Source organism: Pyrus communis, chromosome 13 (assembly GCF_963583255.1).
Source record: "Pyrus communis chromosome 13, drPyrComm1.1, whole genome shotgun sequence".
NCBI lineage: Eukaryota > Viridiplantae > Streptophyta > Magnoliopsida > Rosales > Rosaceae > Pyrus > Pyrus communis.
In genome coordinates, this window is record NC_084815.1 from 22063211 (window position 1) to 22085503 (window position 22293).

Consider the following 22293-nt stretch of genomic DNA (forward strand, 5'->3'; position numbering starts at 1 on the left):
CACTCATGCTAAAAGCGGCAGTGTCCTGAACCTATCAGGCTTCGCCGTGTGTTTTAGCTTTCTTATATAGAACAATATGATTGGTTTTGTACACCGGCAACTTGGCGTCGCCGTTTCATGCGAGCCCTCAAGAAGAGGAAAATTTCATGAAACAGAGGTAGCTGCATTGGTTAACCGATCATATCCAGTTCTCATATCCATGAATATGTATATCCATCATTACAATGACAAACCATGGCAAAAAGCCTTGAGACTTTCAGTAAGCAACAGCGATTGCAAAAGCATGCTGACCGATGGCGAGGTACACAGATCTATACCGTTAACGCCTTCCCTCAGCATATGGGTTAGAAAATTCAGTTAAAATTTAGAAAATGTAAACCAGGAAGGAACCCCTATTGTTGTTGCTGTGAGGGGGACTCGACAACGACAATACGTTCAGCGGAAGGGACCGGCCTTGGGCTCGAAAGATCCCGAGTAGATGAGAGAGCAATACCCCCTTCCTCAGAAGTTTCCAAAGAAGTGTCTGCCTCATTGCCTGCACCTGCATTTTCAGTACGAACTGGGCGGAATGCTTCCTGCAACCTCAACAAATGCCTCTGACTGTCAGGTCGGATTCTCACATACCGGTTGGCTGTCAACACACTGAGAGACGAACGCTCAGAGTCAGGACGGAGATTGGATATAGCACTAAGGTCAAGATTTGGGAAGACTGAGCAACGGCATCTGGGACATTTCACATTCAGTCGAAGCCACTCATCAATGCATTCTACATGAAAATTGTGAGCGCAAGGCAGGCCGCGAACCTGCAGAACTTCCTGTAAGAATCTGTTGTTGAACTTTGTAATAACTGAGGCATTATCAGAAGGTAAAAATATGTATGGGCAATCTGTTCATAAAATTGGAGAAGTCATCTGCATTGCTTAAACGATAAGCTATGCACTCGGTTCCTATTTTCTTAAAATCCTCTCAACATTTTACAGGGAGCCACAAAAGGGGTCCATTGATCCAATTCTTATATAAACAAAGATTTGACTTCTACCCGAGAAGCATGGAATAATTCAGATCAATGTGGTGTTTAAAGTAGGATAGGTATTCATAAAAAATTTACCTCGTTGCCTACATGAAACTCTTCCAAGCAGATTGGACATTCACTGCAATCAGTTGGAACAGCCTTCAGTCTGAACTTTGGAAGCTCCTGAATAAGTGCTTCCACTGCTTCTCTCTGCAACACCAAGATAAGAACGTCAACCATCAGAACCCAGAAATAAAATATCAATAGTGAATTGACATAGACAACGAATAATTCACACTGGAAAAAAAAGGACTGCCATTGAAGAGGTTAATTTTTCTTTTTAGTATGTCCCCTTATCACCAGTAAAGCACAACAATTAATAAACACTTTTATACTAGGCCTCTAAAGTCCAAGTGTACTTGAGAGTTTGAGACAGAGTAACAAGTATATATATACACACAGGCATACGTGTCAGCAACACCCACTAGAATCCCTAATCTTCTAGACATTGCTTTTGCCAATGCTTTAAGCATAGAATTCATCCAAAATGCTACTGCTTAAATAGCTTGAGTAACTACTATCATGAATTCAATAAAACAGCCGCATATAATTTTTTTATATTACACATAATATGTTGTAAAAAGGGTGAAGATAACAATTAGACACAAAACTGAACAAGCCATGAATCTAAGGGCAATTAAGCAATTTCCTCAGCAGGAGAATTTTGGGGTGGGGGGTTACCTGTGCTTGAGTCAAGTAAAGTCCAGGTTGGTATGCAGCAGTATCTTGGCCCATCCCTCTTGTTTCTTGACCGGCAGCTTCAAATGCCCAATCTGGCACCCGAATCATATCAACCAAAACCTTAACAATGAGGAGAAATCATTACTAGGAATGATAGGAAGAAGTGGATCAACACAGAATAAAAGAGCCTTGAACGCTAATGTGCAATCAACAGCAAGTGGGCGAATTACATGGTCAAAACAGCATTGTCATATATTGTCTATCTGGTACAAGAGCAATACTAGCATAAGCTAAATTAAGGAACAAAACACTAAGGGTATACATTCATAAATATTACAATAAGAAACACTTCCGTGAAGGGGAAAAAGAACGTCTCAGGATTTACCCCATATTCTGACACAGGAATCCCTTGTTGAGCACGCAATAAGTGTGCCTCTCTTCGTGTCAACCACTGAAATAGAGGGGTTCCAAAACGAGGATTAGAACATCTCTGAATATGATTTTCTAATGAGCTCACATAGAATAAAGTCCTGGTTGAGTCTAAAAGATGGACAAGGACACAAGGCACCACTAACCTTCCCAAGCGACATGCAAGAAACGCAGAGTAGTGCACAGTAGCTAAAAAGCAACCAAATGAGAAAACCCCATTTGTGACCATTTTCAGGCAACTGCAAGCATTAAAATGCATTAGCACCGCCACTATTGTTTAAACTTTAAACACCACTATTCTGCCAAGAACTAAGATATATAACTTACACAGTCCTTCGATTTTTGAAACCACAGCGTACCGATTACTGTCCAAGTCCAAAGAAATGGATAGAGCAACAGAGAAAGAATCGAAAGGACCACTACTCTTCCGCAGAAACGAGCATATCTTTGCTGCCACCCAAGATCCCTAATACCATAACAATTCGAAGGGGAAGAACACGGTTTTGGAACCATTCAAACTACACAAATCGAACAAAGTACCAGGGAAACATTAACTAAAGATATGGACTTACAAACCCATTCCAGAGGCAAGCCCATTATCCACAAACATCAGCATCCGAAAAACAAACACAGCAGTGTAATCAACCTGACATTAAAGCCAAACACATATCTAAACAATCCCATATCAAACTTGCTGGGAATTCAGATAATATATATATACCTACCACGATCCATATGTGCAACGGGAATGTACAAGTATGGTAACGCTTCCAATTAATTGCAACAATCACTCTGTTACCCAAACCGTTAAAGAAAACGAACAATTGGGAAAATTGGGATTCCGATACGAAATTAGAAACCCAAATTTAGATAAAATTAAAGGATACACACTCGTCGCGATCATCGACAAGAAGAACCCATCGTACCTGCAAGTGCAAAACAATCGAAAATTCGACTTCAAAATCCTTAGAACCCACAGGCAGTAATCGAGAGGCGGGTGGAAACAAAGAAAGAAAGAAAGATGAGTTACCACTTGAAATCGACGCCTCGGACGGCCATGGCGGAGGAAAAGCTGTGCGGAAGAACGCTACGCAGAGGACGGCGAATTCCAAGATCCGACGGTGGTCATTTGAAGAGAGAAATGCTTGCAAGTTTGCGTACGAAGAGACTGAGATGAGAGGAGGGAGATTCCGGACGGAACAAAGCTGGCGAGCAAGAAAGAGACCGATGAGACAGAGAGAGACAGAGAGAGTATGAAGCGGTGAGAGTGACGGTGAGGGAGAAGGACTGCTGTGACAAATGCTGACTTTCTTCCAACTATCATATCCGCACGCGCCTAAATTTTCAGAGTTTTTATTTATTTATTTTATATACGGAAACTATAGTGATTTTATTTAAAATATTACGAAAGCATACAATCACTGAGGAGATGTCATGGATTACCTCCGGAGCTCCACAACAAACAACTATTGAAAACTAGAAGTTACACTTGTGAGGCTTCAAAACCCTGCGAACTAGCTTTAACGCCCTCAATTAATAAATCAAAGACGGAAGAACCATTGTGAGGGCTGCCAACAGAAAGAACCACCTACAACTAAGTCCGTCTCTGAGATTTTAGGGATTCTGTACGAAATTTATCAAATGGGTCTTCCTTAAGATAGTTGTTTTAAAAAAGTATGACAATATATTGATACTAGACAACATTCACTTAAATTAAAACAAAGCCACTTAATACTACGGTTTAGTGATATTCTTCTTCACTTGTAAGTGAGAGGTCTTATGTTCAATTCTCACCAAAAGCAAATTTGAACTACATTATTGTTAGCCCATTATCAAGCTTATCCCACTCCCCCACCCTCTTAACATAGATAGTATTGTTTGTTCAAAAAATAAAAAAAAATAAAAACAAACTTTAGCACTCATTGATTGCATATTTACAAATGTTCTTAATGATAAGTAAAAAAGAGCCACAAACATAACATTCACTAAATAATCAAAAGCAGTTTTATCTTAAACAGCCAAACATGAAAAGAAAAAAAATATCAAAGCTCCAACTTTAAAGTTTCACTTGAATGTATAACGTTGTTATATAATAAAATTAAGAAATTGCCGTTTTTCAGGATGTTATTATTGACACTCAAAATATCTCATTGTACTCCAAGTTTTTACTTATAAGGAGTGCACAATGCGGTTTAAAGTGCGAATAAAAACAATTTTTTTTTTATATATAAATATAGAACATTATTACATGATGTTAGATGGCAAAAATTTAGGGGCCCTGAATTGCGATTGTACATTTGGCTCCCCCTCAACGCCCCATCTGCCTACAACACGTCACTCTCTAGAATCATACATTGCCAGTTATGCTGCAAAGCATGCTACATTCCATCACGAGCGGCTAAAGTCTCATATTTTTTGTTATAATTTTGTGTAAGGATAATGCTAGAAAGACCAAATTTATAAGAGTAATGCTAGGACGACTAAATTGTAAACAAAATTTTCAAACTAAATGATACTAATAAAAAATAAGCATATTTATCAACGCTTAATTAATAATTTAGTTATTAACTTCTATATCATTGAGTTTACAAATTTAGTATCATTAGCTTTACTCAATTTATAAGCCAAATTTGCAAATCAAATGATGTATTACCAATAAAAAAAATAAACACGTTAATCGACACTTAATTAATAATTAAATCATCCACAACCACATCATTTAGTTTGTAAATCTGATTTAAATTTTGGTCTCCTAACATTACCCTTGCGTAAAATAATTATTTATATGTTATTCATGCAAAAGTCAAACATTGTATAATTTTGGGTAAATTACACAAAACTACCTTAACTATAAATTGAACCACAATATCATACATCATGTTTTAAACATTGCAATGTCATACCTTATCTTACAAATTCGTTGCAATGTTAGACCTCCGTTAACTTTTCTGTTAAAATGGATTTAAAAGAGACACAAACTCTTGATCTTTATGCGGGTGAGAGGAATCATTAGGTTTGATGGGAGAGAGCTTGGAGAGGAAACCATTAGGTTATAGGGAAATACCCAGAAATAGGACAGTTTCTTAATCTTGGGACATAAATAAGACATTTCAAATATCCATACGTCATGCACAAAAATCGGACAGAAATAAGATTTTCCTACACCTTGAAATGAATTAATTGCCCTTGTATATAACTGGATTATTTGCTCCCATTTCCTAATTTTTCTCTCTCTACTCTCTCTCCCTCCCTCTCCTTTTTCTCTCACTTTCTCCCTCATGCACTCTCTCTCCCCTTCTCATTGTGCACACACGGTGCACTGTTATCACGACCCACACCATCCAAATCGAAGCCACCACCAATTTCATCTCATCCTCACGAGTCCAAAACATCTAGCCTTGTCACGAATCTCATCCCCGATCGTTGGGATTGAAACTCAAGCAGGACGCAAGTTTTCAGGTCATTTTTCGGCAACACGGCAAACAACTGAGGCTCGAGACCACCACTAATGGACTTGCATCGAGGGTGGGAACAAAGCCCAGTCATTAAATGTTGATGTTTTGTTGGATGAATTTTCAGGATTTGCCCTCTGTATGTACATGACATGCACATGATATGCTCACAAATCTGAGCTAACTCAAAAATCCAGATAAATTAATACTTAGAAGTTAAATTAGGGCTTGTGTTTCATGTTGGGGCTTATGGGTTGTGGAATAATTTTCAAGTTTTGACGTGCTATAAAACTGGGATGGAACAATTTCTGGTTCACGTGTCCAATTACATAAATTTGTGAAATTTTTTCTGTATTGTGCATGTAGTATGCATATGGTGTGCATGGCTAACTTCATAATAATATTTTAACTCCAAAAACCCAGAGCTCACAGCTCTCTTTTCGAAATATAAAAAATGACGTCATCACCTGCGACGTCACCACCATATACACTATATGCACACCACATCATATCATATGTACATAACATGCACATGATATGCACAGAATTGGAGATCGAGCAGCGAGCTTCTTTTTGCATTAATAAGAAACTTTAACGGCTACCTATTGGTATAATAGATACAATTAAAATATAAATGTTATGTATATAAGGTTATAGTGGTAGTTTGAAAAGTCTTGTTATGTACATCAATCACCGCTTAGCCGTTCACATGGAAAACATGATACTCGTTGTCGTTATTTCATGGGCATGCAAGATCTTTAACATCCTCTAAGCTTTTTCTTAAATTTTTTTTCGCCGAGGCCAATTAGGTTGTGGTCATACTCGCTAAATTTTAGAACAACATACGTGCATCATAATTAGTGAACATTCCCACTTCACATATTAAGATGTAGCCATGCACATCATATGCAACACCACATGCACATTACAAAGAAATTTTCACAAATTTCTACAATTGGACACTTGAACCAGAAATTATTCCATCCCAGTTTTGTGGCACGTCAAAACTTGAAATTTATTCCACAACCCATAGGCCTCAACATGAAACACAAACCCTAATTTAACTTCTAAGTATTAATTCATCTGTGTTTTTAGGTTGGCTCAGATATGTGAGCATATCATGTGCATGTTGTGTACATACAGTGGACAAATCCTGAAAAATTCATCCAACAAAACACCAACATTTAATGTGAAATCTCGTCCCCGGATTTCACTATATAAAATTTTGTATCTCGTACTTCGTATTCATATTCATAGTTTTGATGCTTTCATATTTACGGCGTTTATTTTTTTGATAAGTAAAAGGACAAAATTGCCCCTATTGTATTAAACGGAATTCTTCGTGGACATATGTCGGGATCGGGTCGTGACAACTTTTGGTGGTATCAGAGCTTAGGTATTAGGTCTAAGTACCTTTACCTGTGGATGTTAATAATTGTTTCATGGAATTGGTATTGTCTTTGATGATATGGCTATGTTTGTGGTTATTCTTGCATGGTGAATTGAAGTTCAGAACTATCGAACTTAAGGATGGCTTAATCTGAAAATCGATGAAGTGTGAACACCATTCTGTGTTTCGTTATCAGGAAATTTCGAGGACGAAATTTTTTTTAATGGGGGAAAGATGTGAAATCCCGTCCCCGGATTTCACTATTTAAAATTTCGCATCATATTCATAGCTTTGACGCTTTCATATTTACGGCGTATATTTTTTCGATAAGTAAAAGAACAAAATTGCCACTATTGTATTAAATGGAATTCTTCGTGGGCGTATGTCGGGATCAGGGCGTGACATTTAATGACTGGGTTTTGTTCCCACCCTCGATGCAAGTCCAGTAGTGGTGGTCTTGAGCCTCAGTTTTTTACTGTGTTGCCGAAAAATAGTCGGAAAACTCGCGACTTGCTTAAGCTTCGATCCCAACGATCAGGGATAAAATTTGTGACAAGGTTAGGTGTTTTAGACCCGTGAGGACGAGATGAAATTGGTGATGGCTTCGATTTGGACGATGTTGGTCGGGACAATAGTGCACCGTGTATGCATAGTGAAAAGGGGAGAGAGAGTGCGTGAGGGAGAAAGAGAGATAAGAGAGATAGGGAAGGAGACAGAGAATAGAGAGAGAAATAAAAAAAATGGGAGCAAATAACCCATTTATATGTGGGTATTTAGTAATTTTGACTTTGTGTGTGGTGTGCATGGCTTGTGCATGACCGGTTTGTTCTATTTTTGTCCCAAGATTAAAAAATTATCCCATTTTAGAGTATTTCCCTAGGTTATATGAGAGAGAGCTGGGAGGGATTGCTACAGAAATTTCAAGAGTGCAAAGATAGACCGACTTTATAAAGAGGGATTGGAAGGAGAAAGGAGAGAGGTGGGTGGTTAAATTAGGTTATTCAATTTCATAGAGGTGGGTGGTGGTTAGGGAGAAATTTTTAAGTGTGCCGAGAATATGGTATGGTACACTAAGTGTCATAATACAATTGGTTGGAAATATTTTTTTCAAATTTCTAACCAATTGTATTATTAGACTTAGTGTACTGAGCTGTGTTCCAGACACACTAAAAACTCTTTCGTGGTTTGGTTAGGATAGGTTAGGTGGGTGGTGTTTTTCCCTGCATGGAAGGTTAGGTTATTCAATTTCATAGAAATGGTCCTTCTTACTTCTATATAGTGAGTTAGAGCATTCCCAATGGGGGCTTTATCCTTTATTAGCCTCTCAGCACGCACGTTAATTTTTGCATAATGGGCGCTACGCGCCCCTAAAGGTGTATTGCATTAATTTTTTTTATTGTAATTGTCAAGATATATTTTAAATGTATTATGTAAAGAGGAACTTTTTCTTTACCATGCAAGTCCTAAAAAGTTGTCATATTTTTCGTTTTCACTTTGTGTAACATAATGATTTAAATGTTATTCATACAATTGTCAAACAACTTGGGATTTTGGATGCAAGTTCCTAAATAAAATTCATGAACAATAGTAAGTAGATGTAAATAAAAAAAAGAGTAGATGAAAATATTTAGTACTCGTAACAAAATACAAAACAACTTAAATGTCAAAATATAAAACCTACATCACAATATATACATTATTCACAATACCCATGAAGTCTATATGTCACTATTTCTTTTGAAAAGAAAATTTACATATTGACATCAATGCTGCAATTTCCACCCATTTGTTCATGATTGAGGCTCCAAATTTTCATTGCCAATCTACAAACGATAGTAAGAAAATTAAAAATCAAATAAAAAGAGTTAATTGATAAGTGAGAAATGCATATTAAAAGGTTATCATTAATAAAGTTGTTACCTATTAGAAATCACCATAATTAGTTGGAATGAAGCAAGACTTCTTTGTATACCACATTCCGTGTAAATACACCTTCTTGGCCTACTATGGAGCCATTTTTTACTAACACGGTTGTGGTTGATTTTAAGACCCTCTAGATAAAGCCACATATAATTGTCCATGACTGAAGATGTGATATGGAAGGTAAACGCCTACATGTGGTATTGTCTGACCTTGAGATTTGTTCGTAGTGATAGAGAAACTTAGTTTCACTGGAAACTGCTTTCTTGTAAGTTCAAATGGAAGCCCAGCAATACCAGTACTTTTAAGAGGAATTCTTAGTAAGCAAACTCTAGATCCAGGAAATTGTCCAGTTAGAACTTCAACATCAATAAGATTTCAGTAAGAACCACGACACAATAATCTTGTACCATTACACAATTCCAATTTCAGACCAATATATCTTAAAAGCATGATTGGAGCATCTCTTTTCAGAGTTAACTTGTGTGGAGGTAAACCACCAAGTGAGATTGAATTCAAGAACTCTGGCTGATACAAATTTCTTGTGTCATCCTCAACTGAATCAAATGAATACATTGTCTCTTCCAAGGAATAAATATAGTAAGAAATAAAGGAAGAAATACAGTAAGAACCAAATAATAGTGTTAGAGAACAAACTAAACAATTAATCTATGACATTAAGCTGAAGACTAAGAATACATATCCATCCTCTTTTCCTTACAGTACCACATATCCGAATCACTTCTATCAAATCTATTTGAATAGTTTATCTTATTCAAAGTTGCTAAAGATGAGTTCATAGGGTGTATGGCTTCGTAGCGTAATATCTACTTTTTTCTTGACATATATGTCACACTTTCCCATTCCACATGAAACTGCTGTGTCAATTCAAATTTACCACAATATTAATGCTTGTTTCCATAGCTGCAAAAGAAGTGTTTGAAATGAAAATATGAGTTGAAGTGCAAATTGTTTGTAGTATTTAAATACATACATTGACAAAAAGTAAGGAAAAAAAAAAGAGTCATATCCAATTAGATTGACCAGAAGCTCAATCAAACATAATATCAAATGTAAAACCCGTTACTTTGCATTTCGTGGACATTTGGAGCTGTTTAAATTAGCTTTTGTTACCAAAATCTAAACAATTGAAAGAAGAACCTCTTCGAAGAAGAGTTTACAGTAACTACGTACTATAATGCTTTTGTCTACAATAATATTAACACAATAAATACAAAAGAGTTCTCAAATGTACAGAATCTTTACTCTGTTTTTTTCAAATTCTAAAGCATGATACAGTATCTACCAAATGGAAATAATAAAAAGAAGAAGAACCTTAAGAGTATATGAATGGGCAATCTTTTCCTATATGGAGGAGGAATTAACTCAATTAACCAGAAGAAAAAAACAAAAAAAGGAAGCTAAAAGTGGATGATCCTGCAATTGAAAAACCCAAATGTGCAGTAAAAACAACCAAGAGAAAACATAAGCTAAAAGAAATCACACTAAAAAAAATCAATTGAAATTAAGCAATTACTGTGCACTTGATCGACCCTAAAGTGATGTACAAATGCCAATTGTCAAAAAATTTAAGAAACCATTTTGAAATTAAGCAGACATTGTTGTAATAAGAAAAAACCTCAAATGTGCAATATAATTGAAATTAACTCCATTTGGAGGGAATTAAAGAATGCCAAAACCACAATAACTTCATATTACATTAAACATTTTGGCTAATATGTTATAAGCACAACCAACTCATCCATATTAAGAACCCAACAGAAATAATCAACTTGTGAACGAAAGGAAAGACGTGAACAGAAAATAAATTCAACAAAACTGGAAAAATGAAGAGAAGAAATTCCACTTATGAAAGGTGGTTAGGAAAAAAAAAAAAGAATCAAAAGTAGAAGAAATTCCACGACTGACCTGCGTATTTATCCTATACAACAGTCGTTGTCAAACTCTTCGGTGAAAGATCTACACATTGCTTATATATGTGAGATGAATATGACAAACATTTGAGGTTGAATTAGTGAATTTCAAATACAATGGAAAAGAGAAAATGCAGACCACATCTTGATGAACAAAATTAGAGAAAATGGCGGATAAAAAACGGAAAGGGAAATCGATTAGGTACTCATGATTAAAGGAAGATTAGAAATTTCATTAAAATAAAAAGAAGAATTGAAAGCAAAATCAAATGTAGAAGAAAATTCCATTAATTGATAGAACAATCACAATTTGTCTAGATTCTTATAGCCTTACAGGAAGCTTTGCACTGTGCATTTTTTTTGCCTGAAGCAGCAAAAGATGGAAAAAGCACGATAAATAATTGGAAAATGGATTAATATAAACAAAAACTCCCCAGAGCCAAGAGTTTCCTTGTAAGCATATGAACCTCACCAACGGGCTTCATTGGAATATAACGAATGCAAGGGGAAACATAAAGACACTTACATAGAGAAGAAACAAATCCAAGTTTTTCACTCAAAAGAAAATAACCAACAATCATACATGAAAATAGAAGGAAAAATGAATTTGGTTAATGGTGGACAACCATTGGAAAAGAATGCAGAGATCATGGAGAATCCAAGATTGAAAGTTATATGCAATAAGAATCAGTCGATGTAGAGGAAGAGTCTTTGTCAATATATCTATTTGTCTTTTTCTCCCTCCCCCTCGTTGTCTTCTCCTTGATTTCTGCACGACTACAAATAAACTACCAAAGGTAATATGAAACTAAACTTACCGAGTGAAATTTGAACACAATGAATTACTTCTCTAGTAGAGTTCATTTCCAAATCCTACTACTTTGAGAGGATTTAAAAAACTCCGTTTTCTAAAAATTTGGAATCTCTAATAACTGAAGAATCACACTATGCAAAACCCAAGTTGTTTGTTAGGACAAAGAATCGCAAATGCCCCGGCATTTGAAATCTCATACTTCATTTTAGGTTTTTTTCTAATTGAAAACCCAACAATAATAATCCAATCGAAATTGATTGTAAAGACAAAAAGCGAAGGAATTTAGGAAAAATCACCTGAAATCTTGTCTAAATCGAGTGTGGATGCCGACGGAACTTTGAAAAAACACAAAGAAGAGGGGTTTGTGCGGAAGACGAAAGTGGGTTCGTTTCTCCCGATGTATGACCTGCTGTTCACTATAGAATGTGTAGTAGATGGCGGTTCCATCTCCTCATGTGTTGACAACCGTTGCGATTAGATGTGGTGTTTGAGAGTTCTACTCTTTCGTGGAGTGTTTTTTATTTTTTTATTTTTACGTTTATTTCTTTCGAAAAGACACAATGCAGTATTTGTGGGAGGATTAATCCAAGGGTCAAAATGAATTTGAAGTGCAAGTATTTTCATCTGGCGGTTGTCAATTGTTATAGTTAAGATGGGTATTTTTTTAATTTGCTTTTTTTTTTTAAGATAATTTTATACTCTGTTATGTTTTTTACCAGTTTATCCTCATTTTTTGAAATGTTTTGGGTTTGGTTATGAAGAAAACAAAAGGGCTTTCTTGGCATTTTGAAATGCTTTACCTATTTGGCCTTCTCCCTTTATATATATAGAAGATAGATGAGGCTACTATATTTCAAGCTTTATTGAGAAATATCATTCCTAATGAGCAGAAAAATAGGGCTAGATCCACCACTAAGGCTAGTAACTTCCCGTATTGGGTAGCATAAAATTGGGCTTCATTTAGCCCCAAAAACAGTGGGTCCCACAAAAAAAATAGCAACTCATGTGAGCAAAATTCTATCACTCTCCATCCACTTGCAAATATACTTATACTCTCCTTTATTCTTTTTTTAAATTCTTTTTTCTTACATATTTTCTTGCAATTTGGCTAATAAATTATTGTTTTAAAATTCATAAGAATTATAATTTCAATTGATTTAACGTTCATGGTCAATGGTGGGTGAAATTTTCAAATAATCTTTTTTCATAATTGTGGGATACTAATTTACCAATTGGTACTAGGTAAATTGTTGTGTTGTATGCGAAAATCAAATTATTTCAGAGGGCGAAGTTGTGGTTTGTATCTTTCAACGGGTAAGATTGAGAGAAGAGAATCTAATCTAACAAACAGTTCATTAGTGATAAAATCTAATTTTGTCACAATTTGAACTTTTTTGGGTTGAAAGGTTCATAAAAAAATTAAAAAATAAAAAAAAAGATAGCACGTTCAAAAATCAACTCAAGAAAGTTAACACACAAAAAAAAATTATCGGATAATCAAATTACTAGATAAATAAATATATAAAGCCCCATATAGAGCCCAAAGAAATAGTCTCTAATTGGGAGATATTCTTTTATAAATCTCCAAAGATTCATGAAAGATCTAAAAATGGCTATATCCACCACTTTTCCAACCTCATATAGAGCCCCTCACTGGGGATGCTCTTAGTGGATAAAGAATTACATGTAACATGTATATTGTTGTCGTGGTGTCTCAATAATTAAGCGATGTGTTTTTCTCCACGTCACTAGCATGAGACTATAAAATAACACTATAACTTGCTAACACGATAAACAAGTACAATAATGCACAAGAAATGACAGACTACATACGATACAACTACAATATAACTCACTGACACGATAAACAAGTACAGTAATGCATAAGAAATGACAAACTCGCACATCAAAACTATCAAGAATTAGGGCAACTTAATCATACTCTTAAAATAGCTAAAACAAAACAAAACTCTCTTAAGTTATAATAAGATCAATAACCCACTTACTACTATGAGAAAGACTCACTTTTTTTATGACCTCATGCTTGTCAAATTTTAGTTTTACCATTACGAGATTTAGCCATTCTAGTTGTTGTTGGATAATTTATTGGTTCATTTGATGAAGAACTCAACTCAAATTCGGTTAACCTTTTTTAAACCTCATGCTTGTCGAATTAATTGTTCACCAGTTTAGAGATTTAGCCGTTCTAGTCGCCTTGTAGATATGCTGCTTTGTGTAAGCATGGTGCTGCTCTGCATATCTGGTTTAGGTTTATAGTGCCTGCATTTCTTTTACTTATGGTTCGGTTCACATCAGTCAATTGATTCATTGTACAGCACCGTCACATCATTTGCCATTTCCTTCCTCGTCATACCCTTCATTTCCGTCTTCGTATGTTCCTCTCCTCCCAACACCATTATCTTCATCAACACTACTCCAAGTGCTACTCCTCGCCTCCTCACTAGCCACCACCACCACCACTCCCTTCCTCCCTGATAGGAACCTAATACTGAAAGAAAAAAAAGTAATGCAAAGAAAATAAAAATAAACAAAGTGAACTCAATTCACTTCATCACAATAATCCTCACAATGAGTGGAGGGGTTTACTAATCCGGGATCGGAATGAGGGGAATTTAACTGATGTGAGGAATCATAATCGGATTTCTATCACTGAATTGTCTGGAATCACAACCCTAGAGCAGTACTTTAGTTTATGTGAGCGAAATTGGGGAGGGGAGAGTTGAATCCAGGACGTCGAATGCAACTGTGCAAGAGTGAATGCTCTTAACCAAATGAGATACAAGCCTCCTGCAAGCCCGGTGAAGTTCAGGCATAATAATCACAGATTCTTGTTATGACGATAGTGATCGCGTTAAGGAAGAGAGTCTCGAGTTACCTGCGCAAGTCAAGTCCAGTTATACCAGCTTGAAGGACTGTCAAATTTTCTGAATCTGGTGAGACAATGGTCACAGTGTCTTCAGAATACTGAGTCTTGAGTTTGGACATGAGCTGTATCACCCGAATGAATATGTCTGAGACGCTCTCGTTTGTGGTTCCATCATCGATAGGGGGAGGCTTGATTGCGGTAGAAAGAGTGTCTGATGCATATACCTGCGGTGCATTAACAAAATTACTAATCATGCTTGTCAATGACTAGTCGAAAATTATATTAAAGTCCTAGTGCTTCCTATAGGAGCACCCAAAAAGCGCTTTGGGTTTTTTGTCAACTACATTCATAAGCATTTTAGGTTGTCAGGAAGCGGTTTTAATCAGTCTTTTTAGTAAATTTGGACTAATTTGGTGCCAAATGAAGCGCTAGAGTTCATAGTTCGCAATTACTAACTTGCGCACCTTCGACTGACCCCATTAACGGCTGCAATCATCTCTGCAGCCTGGTAAGCTCTCTGGGTGAGAGAAGGCCATAACCAACAGTCCTTGTCACAAGCTCCCATTTCCCTCAAATTGAAAGCTGACCTCACTGCCTGCTTCTTTCCTTTCTCCGACAACTCCTTATCGACAGAAGTTTTCACAACCGGATTTGTGTTGATTACTCCTATGCTCTCATACTCAGACTGCCCTGCCCTCACCAGAAAATACCTTCCAATTCCATTCACCCAAAAAACCAAGAGTCAAAAGAATACTCAACAACCAACTAATGTAATAGCACCATGGTTATACATTAGCATCACCGGAAATAATTTTCACACTCATTTTTCTCCTCTGCACTTCTCCCTTTATTTTTAGCCGTTAGATTGAATAAATGGAAATAGAATCAAGAAAGAGAAAACGAGAGCGTGAAAATTACAAGTAGTCTACCCTAAACATCATATATGATATATCACTTAGTCACTAGTAAGGCTAATATGGGGTAAAAAAATTCCAGCTTTGGTGACAAATAGCAATACAAACCACATCCCACAAAAGAAGAATTTTTATTGAATTAGGATTTGACGAATCGTTTGGATCTAGTTTAGCCTAATCAATAAATAATGTAATCCTATTAGTTGGTTTCCAATTTGCATTCTAATTTGATTGTTCTTCATCATCCTATTTCATAACGGATATCTTTCCAAATATGACCAGGATCACAAACACACTATATATTAATAAGAGCCATTAGCAATCAAGCAATCTGCACAATCACAACTACATCGATCAAACGATAAAGCTCATGTTGTATATTGATGATCTCCCTGATTTTGTATTGGTGGAAATCCTTTGTCGACTCCCCCACGAATCCGCAGTTCGATGCAGGTGTGTTTCCAAGCATTGGTTCAGTCTCCTCTCTGATGATTACTTTCGTTTATGCTTTTTGTGTGTCCAGGATGAAAAGCAGACCCCGGAGCCAACTACTTTGATCTTCACGAATCCAAAAGATGCGAGGGATTTCTTTACCATGTCCGAGCAGCCTCTTCTGATGCCGGAAAACCAAGGCCGCCCCCGCAGCTTCTCTTTGAGTTTCCTCCCTTGTTTTCAAAGGCCTGTCGACACACCAGACAAGGAACCAATTGTAGTAGCGGCATGTCGGGACTTAGTATTATGCTGCGCAGCCAAGACTAGTTCAGACTACTACGTCTGCAATCCATCCACCAAGCAATGGGACGCCATTCCTTCCCTTTCTCATCAATGCTGCCAAGAGGAAGCGTGGGTCGGATTCATCTGCGAACCCTACTACTATAAGAAGGAATGCAGAGAAGATGGCAATGATAGCCGAAAGGAAAAAAGTAATACATTCCAACTTAACGTTGAGAGGAGGTACACGATCGTACGATTAACTCATTCATCCTTGCCGCCGCCTTTGGAAATAAAGCTCGAGATTTTCACTTCCGAGACTGGTAAATGGATGGAACAAATTTTCTTATACAAAATAGGATTTTCACTTAGTAGTTTGAATCGCACAGCGGTTGCTTTCAATGGAAATCTATATTGGTGGAACTTTAACGCTGGCTGGGCGATCGATTTGGATATTGAACATCTTAAATGGCATTGCATTCGTAGGCCTCAAGATGATCAGTTCATCACTCCCATCCATTCATATTTTGAAATCCTAGATTCCATTAAAGCAAGATCTCGAAAAGGATATTGTATGCGAATGTGCCAGTTCACTCAAAATCGAAACTGTCCAATTTTTCTGAGTGTTTGGGAGTACTTGGAAGATGAAGAGGCCAATAACGCTGGCAAATATTGGTATTTAGTAGGCAGAGTTTCCCTGGACTGGATGATTTCGCAAAATCCATTGACCATGGAATCGAAGGAGAAAAAGGTAAGGACGTTCGGTTTTGACCCAAATAATGAGGATATCTTATATCTACAATTATCTGGATACGTTGTTATGTATAACATTGGCGCAAAAACGGTAAAAGTGGTTTGGAAAACTGAGCTCACTTATGATCATGTTCTACAACGACGAGTTGTCTTTCCATATCTGCACCCATGGTGGCCGACGCCACTTCCTAAACGGAAGGGAGACCTCTACAAGCAGCAACAGGGATGAGATGCAACGGCAGAGCCAGGAATTATTAGGTTGGTGGGTTAAGTTAAAATTATTACTACCAAATCAAATGCTCAATTTTTTTCGTTGCCTACGTAAAGCTATGTAATTTAAGTAAGAATTTTATAGTCTGCTTTTAGGTTCTAGCCTTCAAACTTTCAAATGAATATATTATTGTATAGAAGTCTTAATTTATTAAATTTTAGTATGGTTAAAGTGATGAGTTTATTTAACATTTATTAGCTCTTATTTTCCCTAAAAACACTTCTTAAGATTCAAACTTTTCATTTTCTAGGAGGGCTACCACAATTATAAAAAAAATCATAAAATAGGTCAAACAATTCGTATTTTTAGGCTTAATGAACCCTAAGTTATAGCTTATTGGAGCCTTATACTTGGCTCTGCCGATAAACTGTGCTGACGGAGCCAAAAAGAGACAAGAATAGGCCCAGGCCTATCCAACATCCTTCAAATTTTTTTGAAACTAAAAGGATTAAAAAGAAAGGAAGAAGTTCGATTGAGGACAATCATAATTAGATTTCTATTACTAAATTGTCTGGAATCACAACCCTAGGGCAATACTTCTGTTAATGTGAGCAAAATTGGGGAAGGGAGAATCAAACTCAGGACCTCCAGTGCAACTGCACAGGAGTGAATACACTTAACCAAATGAGATACAAGCCTCTTGCAAGCCCGATAAAGTTCAGTCTATCAAAGGAAATAACGTTAGTTACAATTTGGTGGTTTTAGGCATTTATACACAGCTGATGCAGGTTGCTTGTAAGTAGGTACACTATTGGTATCAACAAATCTGACTTCTCCTGGTGCAAAAGAAAGTTCCCTGTGCCTGAAACTCAAAAAAAAATCACGACATTTTAGCACTTACAATGCTCGATAACAATCACAGATTCTTGTTATGACGATAGTGATCGTGTTAAGGAAGAGAGTATTGAGTTACCTGCGCAAGTCAAGTCCAATTATACCAGCTTGCAGGACAGTCAAATTGTCTGAATCTGGTGAGACAATGATCACAGTGTCTTCGGAGTATTGAGTCTCGAGTATGGACATGAGCTGTATCACCCGAACGAATACATCTGAGACGCTCTCGTTTGGGGTTCCATCATCAATGGGGGGAGGCTTGATTGCGGGAGAAAGAGTGTCTGATGCATATACCTGAGGTGCATTAACAAAATTACTGATCATACTTGCTTATCAATCACTATATATTCTACTTCGTTGAGAGAACAAAAGTGTGGATGTTCATTGGAAATGGTACTTCTGAAACAGCTTCTAGGTTCTTTCCTTCATAAGCCCCCAATCCACGGGCGTCGAGAAAGCTATACTCTGGGACGATATAACTGCAAACAGAAATGCATGATGATTGCACAAAGCCAACATCTTTGGATAGATTTATAGAGGTATACTCAATCAGCATGGTCCACAGTGGCTATCATTCAGAGTTGGCCTCGAAATTTCGAAAATCATGCTACCAATTCAGATTAAAATGCATGGAAACAATGAGTTTGATTCGGGAAAATGGCCTCCCCTTTGAATACTATAAGTACTTTTATTATGAACCAGTCGAAAATTAAAAACCTTAGAGCTTCCTAGAGGAGCACCCAAAAAACACTTTTGGTTTTTCTGTCAACTATATTCATAAGCATCTTAGGTTGTCAGAAAACGGTTTTAATCAGTCTCTTTAGTAAATTAGTTCTAATTTGGTAACAAATGAAGCACTAGAGTTCATAGTTCATAATACTAACTTGCGCACCTTCGACTGACCCCATTAACGGCTGCAATGATCTCTGCGGCCTGGTAAGCTCTCTGAGTGATAGAAGGCCATATCCAACAGTTCTTGTCACAAGCCCCCATTTCCTTCAAATCGAAAGCTGACCTCACTGCCTGCTTCTTCCCTTTCTCTGACAATCCGTTATCGACAGAAGTCTTTGCAACCGGATTCGTGTTGATTACTCCTATGCTCTCGTACTCAGACTCCCCTGCCCTCACCAGAAAATACCTTCCAATTCCATTCACCCAAAAACAACAGTCAAAAGAATATTCATCAAGCAGCTAATGCAATGGCACCATGGTTATATATTAGCATCACCGGAAATGATTTTCACATTCATTTTTCTCCTCTGCAGTTCTCTCTTTATTTCTAGCCGTTAGATTGAATAAATAAATATAGACTCAGGAAGAGAAAACGGGAGCGTGAAAATTACTATCAGTCTACCCTAAACATCATATATGATATATCACTTGGTCACTAGTAAAGCTAATATGGGGTCAAAAATTTCCAGCTTTCTGGAAACAAATAGCAATACAAACCACATCCCACAAAACCCATTACTTTGTTATCCATGATTTTATTCAATTTTCTCATAAACCAAACTGCAATTCATGTATAAACGAAAAATGGTTTGCTGAATTACCGGTTGGTGAGCCTGACTGGGGGCATCTGGAATAGGCCACGAGCAAAGGCTGCTTCTTGTGCTGACATGGGGCTGAGAAAATTGTGTGCAAATGGGGTTGCGGCGGCGGTGGAGACCGTGAGCGCGGCGAGGAGGCTGCGGCGGCTGATGGGTAGGAACGAATTGATGGGGTTTTGAGTTGTTGACGATGGACTTTGAGGAGGAGGAGGAGGAGGAGGGCGGGGTTTAATGGAGGAAGATGTTGCTAGCATTTTTGGCGGGTGTTTGGGGGGCGGAGTGAGTCTTAACTAACTAAACCACTACTTTTGGTTGTGCTTGCTCTCTGTATTTCATTCAGTCTTCACTTCGTCCAACCAAATCCAAGCCAATAGGCGCAGACCAATTGGAGCTGATACGACATGTAGTTTACCTCCTGAAGTACAATAAGCAAATTGCCGTCTTCTATCCAAAGGCAAATTCCTCCAACGAAGCCCACTGGCCCCACTCCAAAGCCCAGAAAATCCAGGTCATAAACATCCAAGTCTCCAGCTCAGCCCACTACAGCCTTGTCTCAGTCGAACTTAGATTTGGATAAATTACAGTTTGCATCTCTAAGTTTAAGTGCAACTGTAATCTCATACATCATTTTTAAATCTACGTTTTCTGTAAAATTGGTTGTTAATTGATGAAGTAACAAATATTGGTTCCACATGTATGCACATGTGCCAGTCAAATTTTTTCATAGGGACGCTAATAGTTAAATCGCCAACAAATTTTGAAAGAAAAAAATGTGAAAAGTTGGAAACCCTCCTGTTCCCTATCATTCTTGTTGGAAAATAATAAGTTTAATTTAGGATTTGGGTCCAGCCTATTAGAATTAGGTTTTCGTTTAGAGATTAGGGTTTAGTTTATTATAAATATGAAGTTTGTTATCCACTTGTGAATAAGTCAGTAAAGATATAGTCTCTTTGAGTTATGTAGACGTCTCGGCATTCTTCGTAATCCTTTGTTTGTAGAGCGTACCTTGGTTTTCAACTATTCTTCCCCTTTTCCGTTCCACACAAGGCCACCCCATCGCAAACTCCACCCGTTGACACCCCCTCCGTCAGTAACCTAGCAAACCAGACGTACCGCAAACCACCACCGAGACTGCGAGGCCACCCCCCATAGGAATTGCCAAGTCAAGAGCCGTTGTTGCATACGTTCTCTCTTTGTTCGAGCTTCTATCCCCTTTTTTTATCACAGAAAACAAAGGGGTGGCCTCTTAATAATTTGTAGCTGCAGCTACTAACTAGATATATTGTTGGTTAGTGATGCTTTATATATGTAGCAGGGACTAGTAACTGAAATGCACGCTGCACAAAATTAGTGAGCAACTTAAGCCAAAAATATGAAGCATCTTTGCCTTAGTAGTATTATAAACTAGAAGCTCTGGGATTCACCAAACCCCATATGTGAACTCAAACTTAACATTATCTAGTTCAGCTAGCTGCAGCTACCTTTCGATGTTCGAGTCCCTTTGAATATGTTGATATAAATCTCACTCCCCCTGTTTTCTGTAACTGATCTCTGAAGACACAATGACATGGTTCACTGAAAGGAGCCAGTTGCTGCTGTCTGCTACACCAGATTAAATATATATGCTTTCCTGAAACTCTATATGAACTAGGCCACACCATTTTCCAGGTTTCCCTCTTCAATTTAGGATAACATGAAACTGGGTCTTGAATAGCACTATCACAGTATCTGTGTTTAAAAAAATAAAAAAAGGGGTAGTAGTGGGGTATCACTCCGAGCTGGGTCATTGTTTTTATGGAAAGCTCTCCCAAAAAGGATTTTTTATAAGCGGATGATTGAACTCCTGACCTTCCTAAAGATGATACTCAAAAGAACCGTCCAACTTGTGGCCTAGCCAGCTTTTATCATACGGTAGAATAAGAGAGTCTCATCGATATATTGTCAAAGTTGTCAATAGTGTCTTATTATGGTGAGAGCAAATAGTCTCAAGTAAAGTAATCAATATGTTGTGTTGTTATACTGGTAGTGATGTAAGAAGTGATTGTTGCGCTCTTTCATTTTCTTTTGCTAATATTATATTTAAAAAACAACATTCCTTAATAAAGGTCCAAAAGTACATAAAAGACAATGCACAAGATAAATTTTTTAACATCACCGCAAAATCAATAACCTCAAAAGACTAAACTAAAGCATACAACACCTGTAGAAACAACTAATCCAGCATAATCCCTGTTCAAGCCCACATAACCCAAAAGCTAAATTGAACCATAGCCGTAAACTATAACTACCACCATGAATCGAAGCCACACTCAACTTCGATTTGGTCCCAAAAAATCTCTTTTGAAAACTTCAGATGTCCACTACAAATTCTTAGAAGGAATCTTCCTCAAATTATGCTATCTAGACCTCCAAGATACCCAAAACGTCTAGAAACGTTAATCTAAGAAAGCTGCACGCTGGGCCTTCTTTTCTTTGCCATGGCCAAACGGCTTGGTAGATAAATCTGGAACTTTGCTACAATCATCTTGAAAAACTCACGAACATCCTACAATTGGAATCACTCCAAAATTCATCCATTTGATCATTTTTTGCTTAAGAGAAAGTCAAATGTCCTACATTGAAAATACATAACAAAGTATCAAAATTCTACCAAAATAACCAATAAATTAATACTAAGAATA

At 37.2% G+C, this 22293-nt stretch overlaps 4 protein-coding genes and 1 long non-coding RNA gene across 5 annotated transcripts; 1 reads left to right on the plus strand and 4 right to left on the minus strand.

Annotated features, from left to right (window-relative positions):
- Positions 1 to 196: 196 nt before the first annotated feature.
- Positions 197 to 3473, minus strand: LOC137713125 (E3 ubiquitin-protein ligase SIS3-like). The gene is made up of 10 exons (XM_068452384.1): positions 3213 to 3473; positions 3070 to 3108; positions 2908 to 2974; positions 2755 to 2828; positions 2510 to 2648; positions 2329 to 2421; positions 2139 to 2204; positions 1754 to 1873; positions 1109 to 1222; positions 197 to 803 (listed from the first exon to the last, which is right to left on the minus strand). Exons 1-10 carry the CDS (start codon positions 3239 to 3241, stop codon positions 393 to 395), a joined length of 1152 nt encoding a protein of 383 aa, XP_068308485.1. The 5' UTR covers positions 3242 to 3473; the 3' UTR covers positions 197 to 392.
- Positions 3474 to 9552: 6079 nt separating this feature from the next.
- Positions 9553 to 12164, minus strand: LOC137712539 (uncharacterized). The gene is made up of 2 exons (XR_011065230.1): positions 11989 to 12164; positions 9553 to 9868 (listed from the first exon to the last, which is right to left on the minus strand). It is a non-coding gene; the product is annotated as an uncharacterized lncRNA (long non-coding RNA).
- Positions 12165 to 14584: 2420 nt separating this feature from the next.
- Positions 14585 to 16090, minus strand: LOC137712368 (uncharacterized). Its single transcript, XM_068451457.1, has 3 exons — positions 15990 to 16090; positions 15032 to 15289; positions 14585 to 14825 (listed from the first exon to the last, which is right to left on the minus strand). Exons 1-3 carry the CDS (start codon positions 16088 to 16090, stop codon positions 14585 to 14587), a joined length of 600 nt encoding a protein of 199 aa, XP_068307558.1.
- On the plus strand, positions 16089 to 17186 carry LOC137712370 (uncharacterized). The gene has a single exon (XM_068451458.1). The coding sequence runs from the start codon at positions 16089 to 16091 to the stop codon at positions 17184 to 17186; it is 1098 nt and encodes a 365-aa protein (XP_068307559.1).
- Positions 17187 to 17742: 556 nt separating this feature from the next.
- LOC137713830 (uncharacterized) lies at positions 17743 to 19934 on the minus strand. Its single transcript, XM_068453186.1, has 5 exons — positions 19616 to 19934; positions 18955 to 19200; positions 18460 to 18541; positions 18142 to 18356; positions 17743 to 18030 (listed from the first exon to the last, which is right to left on the minus strand). The coding sequence occupies exons 1-5, from the start codon at positions 19864 to 19866 to the stop codon at positions 17910 to 17912; spliced, it is 915 nt and encodes a 304-aa protein (XP_068309287.1). The 5' UTR covers positions 19867 to 19934; the 3' UTR covers positions 17743 to 17909.
- Positions 19935 to 22293: the final 2359 nt, after the last annotated feature.

Excerpts from the sequence above, each read along its gene's own strand:
- LOC137713125 (XM_068452384.1), bottom strand. The coding sequence starts at position 3,241 with ATGGCCGTCCGAGGCGTCGATTTCAAGTG. Across the intron at positions 2,649-2,754 it reads CTTGCCTCTGGAATGGGTTT|GGATCTTGGGTGGCAGCAAA; the intron begins GTAAGTCCATAT and ends TTATGGTATTAG. Across the intron at positions 1,874-2,138 it reads TTCCTGTGTCAGAATATGGG|GTTTTGGTTGATATGATTCG; the intron begins GTAAATCCTGAG and ends CTCATTGTTAAG.
- LOC137712370 (XM_068451458.1), top strand. The coding sequence starts at position 16,089 with ATGTCCGAGCAGCCTCTTCTGATGCCGGAAAACCAAGGCCGCCCCCGC.
- LOC137712368 (XM_068451457.1), bottom strand. The coding sequence starts at position 16,090 with ATGGTAAAGAAATCCCTCGCATCTTTTGGATTCGTGAAGATCAAAGTA. Across the intron at positions 15,290-15,989 it reads CACAAAAAGCATAAACGAAA|GTATTTTCTGGTGAGGGCAG; the intron begins GTAATCATCAGA and ends TGGAATTGGAAG. Across the intron at positions 14,826-15,031 it reads AGTCGAAGGTGCGCAAGTTA|TAATTTTGTTAATGCACCGC; the intron begins GTAATTGCGAAC and ends AAGCATGATTAG.
- LOC137713830 (XM_068453186.1), bottom strand. The coding sequence starts at position 19,866 with ATGCTAGCAACATCTTCCTCCATTAAACCCCGCCCTCCTCCTCCTCCT. Across the intron at positions 19,201-19,615 it reads CCAGTCAGGCTCACCAACCG|GTATTTTCTGGTGAGGGCAG; the intron begins GTAATTCAGCAA and ends TGGAATTGGAAG. Across the intron at positions 18,357-18,459 it reads ACCTAGAAGCTGTTTCAGAA|GTATATGCATCAGACACTCT; the intron begins GTACCATTTCCA and ends AATGCACCTCAG.